Genomic DNA, 11,023 nt, shown 5'->3' on the forward strand with positions numbered 1-11,023 from the left:
CACTAGTTTATCCTTCTTTACAGGACTACTCTCGGTCTGTTACTGACTTACATATGTGACATGAGTAAAGGAAGTCAGTTCCTTTCAAAAAGAAGCCAGCACTGAATTGGAAAGAAAGGCTTCAAACTTAATTAAAAAAAAAAAAAAAATCCACTAAATCATATGCACTGTCTCACTAAATGGCCTTGAAGTAATTTTAAAACATCTGGGACCCTTATTTTAGGCTGTAAATGTAGACGCCTGAGCATTGCTACTCCCCGTTTGGTCCAAGACGACTGTGACAACTTTTTCTCATGCTCCGGGTGCCTGAAATGAGAGGGAGGCATTTGTGACGATGAAGATGGAAGTGAAAGCGTACGAGTGGGGAGGGGACGAGTCCAGGCAGGATTCAGTGATTTGTGACAGAAAGACAAGGCTCACAAGATAGTAGTGACACCTGCTACGATGTGCCTTTTGGAGACGGTGGTACTGATAAAAAGACAAGAGGCCAAGCTTTAGATGTTAAGATCTTCATTGGGAGTGATCAGAATGGACAGAGTTAGTAGATCAGAGGGAACCGTTTGCAGACAAAGTAAGAGGGGCAAGGCTGACATGTGCATAGGAGGGATGGTGGACATGCTGGACAAAGGATGCTGAAGATGCAAGGGAGGAGGAAAGGAGGAAGGCAACAGAGAAGATTTAGTGAAAGAGGACACGCAGAGGGTTGGTGTGAAAGAGGATCCAGGGGATAGAGTAAGATGGAAGCAGATGATCTGTTGCTGACATGACCACAAAAGGGAGAAGCTGAAGAAAGAAGCAGAAGTCTCTTTATTTACTTCATATTTTGCAGTATTTGTGTGTATTACTGGGTCATATTGGCCATGACATCAAAAGAGTCGCGTTTTCCTGAATAACAACAGTTAAATGAATAAAAAATTTAAGTACAAATACATTTTTCAAAGATCTGAAAATATATCCATCTTATTAATAATGAGGTAAACATGATCGTGTATTAAAAGTGAACGTCTCAGAGAAGCCGATTTGCGGATTGGAGTTCAAAATAATGTGACCTGATAAGTTTGCAGCGGTTTCAGAAACACCCCTGAAAACCATCACTGGTGCACACAGTTCTCCCCTGCATCTACAAACTCTGCAAACCCAGCAAATATAAACACGAATAAAATCCAGAAACGCTACTGCCCAGACTGTTTCAGAGGCCGTTAGTGAACAGGATATAGATAATGAAGGATATGTGCAGGTATCACAGGGCTTGCTTACTTTGTGAGATGATGCCAAACCGCTTTGTGCACGTACTCTGACAGCACGGCTCTGGACTGAGAGAGTCCAGGTGCCAAACTGGCCTGTCTCCAGTCCAAACTTGTCCTCCATTAAAGATATTTGGCACGTTATGATACAAACATATAACAAAAGGAGGCCCGAACTGCTGAGCAGCTGAATTTGTTAAAGTAAGACGTGATGCAACACAATGGGAAGGTGACACTGCTCAGCTTTGATCTTTTTATACGTTGGCTTTGCAGAATATTCAGTTTAACGCAGGCTTTAAATGATTTTCAAATCATTTTGTTTTTATTTGCATTTCACACAGCCGCTCCACTTTTTTTTGGAATCGGTCTTGTATACGCAGCTGCTCCAACACCGCTTGCACCTAAAGCACGGCAAAACCCAGAGAGCTGCGACCACATTGGACTTGTTCAAACAAAAAAAGTGGACCGGGAGAGCAGTAGCATGTTATGCTTTGTGGATGGTGGTCAGCGCCTCCTGTCCAAGAAATATAGGAGGCTGATGGACTGGTTTGAAAGAGTGGTGCTCGCTCCTGCTCTGTCACACCGACGTCGGCGTCCAATATAACCCAGTGTTTAAGCTGACGTTTACGTTGAAATAAAGCTTGTGCATTGAGGTGGAAGCTGAAGTGATCACCTGCCACCCCGAATGATTCACGTTCAGTTTAATTACACCAGCACCCGCTGCAGTTGAGCGACCGTACAACCGCTTTGAAAACTCGCAGGCATTCCTGTGATGGTACAATGAGTCTTTGTTCTACTGCGAGCAGCTGCCAAGTCATCCCGAGTCTTCATCAAGGTCAGGTGAGGCACATCTGCTCCTCTTCCTAAATCCTCACGCAACTGCTCAGTTTGAAGCTGAAGATAACCTGAAATGACCTCAGACTTGAGAGCCTCCCTGAGCTTTTCCCGTGCTTACACTTTTCGTGATATGATTCAAGGTCCGCCGTGGATAGTAAGAAAATTCAGAAGCCAAGAGGGAGAGAAAACACCTGTACGAGGACAATGTTGACTGGTGAAGTGTAGAGTTGGCACTCGGACACGTTCCTTTGAGCTACGGCTCTCTTGGCAGGACATAACAGACAACTGATGTAAGTCATTCCTTTGAGAAATGAAAAACAAGTTCTCGGCATAAACCAGACAATCCTGCTGTTTATCTGTAGCTGACCTGAAGGGGTGGTCAGAAATGAGAAGAACAAAGCTCGAGCATGCAGCCAATTCCCATCAAATTCCACACAAACTGCACGAATACTTGGAAAAATATTTTATTGAGCACAAACAGAAACAGGACGCAGGTTTCCACAACAGATGTCTACATCTCAGTCATCCAAAAGCAAAGCTTCCTGTCGCCGCCGACCACACAGAGCGGCAGCGTCCGGTGCCAACTGAGGCCTGATCCGACGGTCACCGACCCGATCGCCACCGGCTGTAATGACATGAGGTGTGTGACGTGAGCTGATGGAAAGCACATTAAATTTAATTAAAAACAAAACCCATAACAACTATGGAAAGCACACACAGACCTGCGGGTGGCCGAGATGGTGGATGATCAGCTGAGTGTTGATCTTTCCTGGACATCCCGTTGTGGCAAAGAGGTTTTCATTGGCTCGAGACCACCTGGAGAGAAGAACAATGTCCTGAAAGCCTTCACACAATTGGAGAATTACTGTCTGAAATATAAAATCATCCTCCTGAAACTGACTTGTGTTAAGTTATGAAAGTTTCTTCTGTGATGCCAACCAATTCAGGTCTTTGTAAAAGACCAAAAAGAAAACTCCAAATCTTTCAATTTCAATAAAATTAAAATATTTTTTAGCGAATCACAGACTGACCAGATTTAAAGGAGAAACCTGAGCAGGTATGAACCGAAGCAATAAGGCTTATGGAAGAACTTTCCTCACCTAAACAGCCGTGCTTTATCGATGTGAGCTGGTCTTTTTTCTTGTGGGTAACTGCAAACAACAAAAAACGTGACTTAGACACATCCCAAAGCAATACCTCGAGCAACATCAGCACCACACATCCTCTCACCTGGATCGAGTTATATCCCAGATCAGCCAGTCGCTGCCCGACACCCCGCCTACTTTGATCGTGTTGGTAAGGCACCAGTCTGCTGACATGAGCAGTTCGCTCTCCAGTGACAGGATGGCCTGCTGGGTGACCATGTCATAAAAGCGAATCGTCCCCTTCTTCTCTGCCACCATTAACTAGAGAGCACAGGACGTAATGAATGTAGCAAGGATTTCACAACACTTTGTACTTCTGCACCAAATTCATGCTTTATTCTGAAAGTGGTGCTCGTTTTGGTTGCAACAAAGGTAGCAAAGATGACACGGATGCATGGTGGGTCCTGGAGCACAACTAAACCTCTGTATCAAGGTTATATGAACAGAAAACAACTGGTACCAAATATCCTGTCGGTTCATAGAGATTTCCTAAAAATGATGGTACTTATTTTTTTCATGGTCACATAAATGCCAGTGGACATATTTTACAGTATGGGCATCAAACACTGAGGCATCAAAACTCATCAGTAAGGGTACCGTGAAGGTTGTGAAACGTCTTTATCAGGGAAACAATTAAGATGAGCTTTTTTCAATTACATCTCTTCAGTGAGGTGAAGGCCAATCTCCTTCAACATGACTTTGAGAGTAATTCTCACCTTTAATACCTCTTGATTAGAGTGCTTTAATTCTTTGTACGTTGGCTTTGTTAAGTCGTTACTTCGTAGCCTGCAGGCTCTACAAAGTGGAGCAACTCGCTTTCTGACAGTAAAGAAATGGCATGACCACATCACACCTGTATTGGCCTCCCTATACTGGTTTCCAGTCCATCTCGGGATCCAGTTTAAAATTTTATTACTTGTTTTTAAGAGTCTTAGTGTTTTGGCGTAGAAGCTCTACACGCCTACCAAAGCACTGAGGTCTAGGAACCAATTGTTCTTGGATGTTACTACTTCCAGGCTCAAAGGCAGAGGCGATAGGACCTTTTCGGTGGTGGCTCCTAATCTGTGGAACAACCTATTTTTTCACATAAGAGCTGCCCAATCATTCAGTAGTTTAATCTCACTTGCTTTCAGATCTACTTGAGCAGGACATCCTGGCGTTTGTTTTTGTGCAAACAAAGCTGACTTCTATTATTATGTGAGAGTTCTTCTTTCTAATTCAGATTTATGGTTTTTAGTGTATAATTTATTGTATTTTTATTGTTGACCCTATTAACTTTATGCAGTAGAAACCATATTTACAGAGACAGTGGTTTAGAGATGTGGAGCTTCAGTGAAATATATACTGATTTATGTATATGATGTGCAATATATCAGTTAAACTACAGATTAGAGCATGTCCCAGCATGCAACAGTATAGAAAGTAGAAATTAAGCATGATTAAACTCTGTTGGACTCTGCAACATTATGAAAGGATTTAAAAACTATATTTTTTTGTTTCTCACCCTCCTCTGTACACTTCAGCAGGCTTTTACCCACATGTGTGCTTTGGGCACCACATCAAGATATTTCACAACAAAATCTATATTTGAATGTTGGGCAGAATCTTTTATTTGGCTTATCTAACCACCCACGTGAACTTCAAGTGTTTCTGATAACAATGAGGATGTCTCGGAGGAGTGAGGGCATCCATAAAGTTGACCTCACACCTGACCCTCCAACTGTAAACCATGTATACTACTCAGGTGTTTTACCTCAGATTTAGAGTAGGCAACTCCTACCTTAAAGACTTCCTTTGGGTGCCAGCACACACTGATGCCAGGAGACTGAAGCCGGAAAGTAGCGCTTTCATTCCCATCCAGGTCCCACACCCTGCAGACATGAATTCACGTGGACAACAAAGATTAAAATGGACACCAACAAAATGCAGAGCGATCTCAGAGTGAGGCACCTTGTTTGACCCAGTTTGACCCACTTTGTTTCCAGAGTATTGGAACTGACACTGTGTTCGCAAGTGCTGTGAGAATTAATTGCCAAAACCTGTATAACTGTCTCATTATTGTGTAGGAGGTAAAAAAACACAGGGCTCTAATCATTTCTAATTAGTTGTGCTACGGATTGATTCAGTTTGACACGTGAACTGTTCTTGGCCTAAAATCCAAAAACAAAATCCACTACCTCTTAATTAACAGCAAAGATGGGGCTTTAGAGCAGGCGCCTAAAAATAGCATCGGATTTTGAGCCACCCTTAGCCCTTACATAACATTAGAACGAATTGACCTTCCAAAGGTTTCTTTCTCTGTAGTGCTAAATGCAAAAGCATAATGGCACACACAGCCTTGACCTTTGCAAATATAATGCCCTGAGTTTTCTTATTCCTATTAAGGCATGCAATGATCCAATATTTGGATGAGATATGGTTCTGTGTTTGCTGCAGCTGTGTATGTTTGCAGTAGTTATCAAACTCCCTCAACTTGCACCATCATCTTGTCTTGAGTGACGGGAGGGTGGAGCATGAAACTGCATGCAGATGTTGTGTTAAAGAGAGCCTAAAGGTTAAGCTCTTGATTTATCAGTTGTCTACATTCCAGCCTTCACTTGGTCATTTATCCAGACTCATGAACACAAGTAAACAAGGTCGAAATGGGTTACTGCTGGCTGCAAGCTGTCTGGACTGATCAGAATGCCTCCCTGGAAAGTTCTCTAGACATGCCCCTGGTAGTCCCAGAATTCACTGGAGAGACTATTAGATAAACCTTGCTAGCACAGGGTTGGACTCCCTTTTACCTTAAGAACTGCCTTAATTCTTCATGGCATAGATTCATCACACAGTTGCTGCAGATTTGTCAGCTGTAGATCCATGATGTCATTCTCTCATTCCACAGCATCCCAAAGAAGCTCTTTTGGATGGAAATCTGGTGACTGTGGAGGCTATTAGAGTACAGTGAACTCACTGTCATGGACATGGTGCATTATCCCGCTGGAAGTAGCCATCGGAAGAAAGGCACACTATGGCGTTTAAACAATGCTCAATTGGTAGTAAAGAACCACAAGTGTTCCAAATAGATATACCCCCACACCATTACACAATCACCACTGGCCTGATAAGTTAATATCAGACAGGATAGAATCCAAGTTGGTTGGTTGGTAAAACCAACATGGGTCATGTTGGTTTTACCAAATTCTAACCCTTCCATCTGAATGTCAGAGCAGAATCTGGGACAGACCAACGTTTTTCTAATCTATCGTCTAATGTTGGTGAGCCTATGTGGGTTGCAGCCTCAGTTTCCTGTTTTTTGCTCAGAGGAGGGGTACCCAGTGTGGTCTTCTGCTGCAGGCCACCTGATGCGCGTGCAGTTCGTTCAGATATACTTTTCTGCATTCCATGGTTGTAGTGAGTAGTTATTTGAGTTACTGTCGGTTTTTTGTTTTGTTTTTTTGTCCTATCAGCTTGCAGCAGTCTGGCCATTGTCCTCTGACATCAGCAAGGCCGTTTTGCACAAAGACCTGCTACTTACTCATATATTTTCTCTTTTTCAGACCCATTCTCTGTAAACCCTAGAGATCGCAGAACAGCAGTTTCTTAAATACTCAGACCAACAACCATGACACGTTCCAAATCACCTTCTTCACCATCCTAATGCTTGGTCTGACCATATCTAACTAACTAAATGCACTGAGTTGCCTCCATGTGATTGGTTGATTAGATATTCATGTTAATAAGCAGTGGAACAGATTTAACCAATAAAGTGGCTGATGACCATATATCTCATCTGGGCTGATGGTGTCTCAGAATCTCTCAGAAGACACAGGGAAAAAACATCTGGGCAGAAGGACGTTCAGAATACCTCGGTCTGCCTGCCGCTACTATAACCTCTTTGGAAGTGTGAAAGGAAATGGATGGATGGATATTGTTCCTGTTGATTTGACTCTTGTTGTCTTCTGCAGTGTTGGTCAAGTTACTTGAAAAAAGTAATCAGTAACTAATTACTGATTACTTCCCCCCAAAAGTAATCCCGTTACTTTACTGATTACTTATTTTCAAAAGTAATTAGTTACTTAGTTACTTTTTAAAAAAATGATTTACAACCTGAATAGGTAATAAAGCGATCGATCTTTCAGCCCAATTCTATTTTTTTCTGCATAACCCATCATATAAAATGTAATCAAATGAAAAAGTCTCTTTTTAAAACTTGTTTTATTAGTTTTAATCTTTTAACTTTACGCATGAAGCAAACATTAAATTATATGCAACATTCTCTGACTGGAAGGAATTTGTTTAACATTTAAACCTATTTTCTGCATATACCAGCACATAAAATAAAATTTGTTTTTGTGTTTACACTCACTCTTTCAAATAAATGCAGGTAAAACACAGCAGAACATAAATAAAATCAAAGACTCAGCAGTCCTGTTGCTCTATTTTCACCTGTATAGCAGGAGTGGGGCAGACGGAGGTTTGCCCTGGTGCAGGTGTGTCGTAGCGGTCAGTGGAAGGATCTGGGAGTTTCATATTCCCGTGGCAGTGTACTGTCCGTGCTTGCTCGGAAGTTTAGGGTTTTTTTCACTGTAAAAAGAATTTTTCTTCCCACACAGTGAACAGCGGACACTAATGTTTTTGTCACTTTTTATGGAATCAAACTTAAAGGTCAGTACTTCCACGTAGGGCTGGGCCATATTATACCGTTCACGGTAATACCGGTATAATGTTAGGCAACGATAGGAAAATGAAATATCGTGATAGAATGGGAGTAAAACGCGCATGCGCAGTGCCTTTGTTTTCATATGCACATGGCCGATTGTTGAGTGAAACAGATGAACCAGAATTGGTTTGTAAAAATGGTGCAACTTCCGTGATGTGGAACTGGTTTGGTGTTTGTCCGTCAGATACACAACAAAGCACATTTTTTTGCAGAACATGCTGCACACTGCAGTTTAATGTTGCAAAGCACCTCTTTTTAACTTCAGTGGATATTATACATGGTTATGCTCAGGATATGTCAGCCCATTTCTACTGGAAATGCCTTTTGGTTAAACTTTCAGCAAGGAATTTTCATTTGCACTGTTACATTTTTATAAAGCTTTAATGTACATAAAAACCAGCTTCTTGTTTAAGTGAAAATAAATGGAAGGTTGTCTTTTTGCGCTAGTAATGTTGTGGAGTTGTATTTTGTCTCGCATCAATTATATCGTCGGTTATATCGTTATCGCAAATTTTCAAATATATATCGTGATAAATATTTTTGGCCATATCGCCCTGCTCTACTTCCACGCTTTAAACGCTGCACGCTCATACTCTCTCCCGCACTCGATATATTATCCATTGTTGATCTGCACACAGCTGTTGTCACGAAAGTCGCACTCGCTTATTGTCATTGTCATGAGACACTCTCGCAAAAAAAAAAAATCACGGTTTTAGTAACGCAGTAATGCAGCGTGCTTACGGGAAAGTAACAGTAATCTAATTACCGTTTTTGCAATAGTAATCCCTTACTTTACTCGTTACTTGAAAAAGTAATCGGATTACAGTAACGCGTTACTGCCCATCTCTGGTCTTCAGCATGAAATTCGGTTAGCTGTATTTGTGAGTTGCTGGTTGTTGTTGCTATAAAGATCACAGCAGCAAAGATACCCACTAATGCCAGACTGGTGAATCGTGTTGGAGTGCCTTTATTTTTCAATAAATCTGCAGCTTTGTGGAAACATGCCTGGCTTTCACAGTAAAAGGCTGGTGAGTAAATAATGGGTGGCGTCTTTTCACTGAAGTTCATGGTTTCCTCTAATCTGCAGCAGGGTACAGCTGTCTTCATCCTTTTCCAGGGAAAATGGGCTCTTTTCTCAGATTTGGGCCTTCAAGCTTCAAAGACAGACAGACTTATACTGGACTCTTACAGAAAAAACGCCAGCGTCAAATTACATTGAGCTATGACAGCAGGGGCAGAGGAAGGTGGGTTGGAGTGGAATGGAGGTAGGGGGCTAAGCACCCTCGCCTGAGTTGGTGTTATGCTCCACTTGCATTACAGCAAATGTTTCGCTGTGGGCGGCACGCTGCCATTCGTTTTCTGTGGAATACAGCGTAGGGCGGCGAAACGCACGTCAGCTGGGGAAGCGTGGCGGAGAAAAGTTGAACAGCATCCTACCTTATGCAAATGAAACAGAGAGCTCTGGAGGATTAGGACCAATCTTAATTAGAGTATGGCTCCAGCAGCTAAATAAGATGTATGATCGCAAAAGCAGCTCAGCAACACCACGGATGTAATGAATCACTTGGACCGAGAGAGCTGCGGTTCCTGAGACCTGGATCTACGGTTAACCACATCTGAACTAGAAGAAAAGGTGGAGATGGGGGCACAGGGAAGGCTGCAAGTGTTTCTGGGAATATAAAACAAATGCTTGTGAAGCATGGGAAGGCGCTGACTGATGAGGTCATGCAAAAGACATCATGTAATAAAGTACCTCCAAAGACTATCTAAATGTCAAGTGTGTTGTTGGAGAGATTGATGTCCTCAGTGGTGCGGTGTAGGGGAGGATATGCCCCGTCTCAGATGAAGACCACAGTAAACACTCAACTTTTCCTGCCTCGTCTCCCGTGCAGGCAGTAGGATAGGGTGCTGTCAAAACTCTAGGCTTCTCTCCTCTGCCCATGTGCAGCCTGGGCCTCCATTGTGGAGAACGAAGGAGGGGGGGAAAAAAGAAAAGAGAGAGGAAAAACCCCCAGACCACATGAGGAAAAACAACGACTAAACCCTATTCTTTTAGACCACTAGCCAAGCAGAGCTCAATTGCACGCTACACCACCAACGGCCAAACTGCGGTCAACCGCTCTCCCCTTCAAATGGAGAACGCCAGCTCCCCAAAAAAACATAACCTCTGCCGAATGAGGTGAAAGACATGAGACACGAAAACACGCGTCACCTCTTCTGATAAAGCACTGTTATTGCATCACACTACATCAAGCAATAACTCTCTGCTTCCATGTACAACAACAGAGATGAAAAGGACATTGGAAGTGATCTGAGTGAGCAAACAATAAGGTTGGAGCGTTGTGGTTTTTTGGGGTTTCGGATAAATGAAGGAAACGGGAAATGCCGTTAGCACTGTGTGACCCGATTTGTTTTAGAGAATAGAATAAATAATCAAAGGTGAGAAATAAGAATCATATCTCAGGTACCTTGAAGGGTCACTACATGAACAGGGAACACAAATATATATGGCTAACAAACTGAAAAGTCAATATTTGGTGTGACCTCCGTTGTTCTTCCACACAACCTGAACTCAGTTACTAAGTAGTCACCAGGAATAGTTCTCCAGGCTTCTTGAAGGACATTCAGAGCTCTTCTTTGGATGTTTCTGCCTTTTCTTCAGTTGTCTGTTAAGATGATGTTGAGGTTCAGGCTCTGGGGAGGCCGATCCATGACTGATGGTGTTCCCTTGTGTGTTTTTCTATTCGGGTATGTTTTTACTGCATTGGCAGAGTGTTTGAAATCATTCAAGCTGTTGATAACCAGAAGCTTTCCAGGTGGTTTTGTACGGTGGTTAAAAATCTGACAAGATCCCCACCATCACTGGCTGAAATCAAGCCCCAAAACCATGAAAGGGCTTTCACCGTGTTCTACAATGGCTCCAGATACTCACTGTTGTACCTCTCTCCTAAAGCCGTACATATTTCAAGTTTGGATCCATCACTTCGTCAGTGCAGTGATTTTCAGTGCAGTTCTTGAATAATTTGGCATACCTCAGCCTTTCTCCCGGTTTTCCTTCCTTTAGAATGGCTTCTTGACATTCATCCTTCCAGTAA

The 11,023-nt window shown here is 42.5% G+C and overlaps 1 protein-coding gene across 1 annotated transcript; it reads right to left on the bottom strand.

Moving 5' to 3' along the window:
• Window positions 1-2,529: 2,529 nt before the first annotated feature.
• Window positions 2,530-7,232, bottom strand: nup37 (nucleoporin 37). The gene is made up of 5 exons (XM_005934230.2): window positions 5,007-7,232; window positions 3,312-3,487; window positions 3,182-3,232; window positions 2,804-2,897; window positions 2,530-2,706 (listed from the first exon to the last, which is right to left on the bottom strand). Exons 2-5 carry the CDS (start codon window positions 3,482-3,484, stop codon window positions 2,593-2,595), a joined length of 432 nt encoding a protein of 143 aa, XP_005934292.1. The 5' UTR covers window positions 3,485-3,487; window positions 5,007-7,232; the 3' UTR covers window positions 2,530-2,592.
• Between the last annotated feature and the right edge of the window lie 3,791 nt (window positions 7,233-11,023).

This window comes from Haplochromis burtoni, unplaced genomic scaffold, assembly GCF_018398535.1.
Source record: "Haplochromis burtoni strain Fernald_Lab_line unplaced genomic scaffold, NCSU_Asbu1 Contig_184, whole genome shotgun sequence".
NCBI lineage: Eukaryota > Metazoa > Chordata > Actinopteri > Cichliformes > Cichlidae > Haplochromis > Haplochromis burtoni.

Coding starts and splice junctions, on each gene's coding strand:
- nup37 (XM_005934230.2), bottom strand. CDS start 3,484: ATGGTGGCAGAGAAGAAGGGGACGATTCGCTTTTATGACATGGTCACC. Junction 3,233..3,311: donor TGGGATATAACTCGATCCAG/GTGAGAGGATGT, acceptor TGTTGTTTGCAG/TTACCCACAAGAAAAAAGAC. Junction 2,898..3,181: donor GATAAAGCACGGCTGTTTAG/GTGAGGAAAGTT, acceptor TCTTCTCTCCAG/GTGGTCTCGAGCCAATGAAA.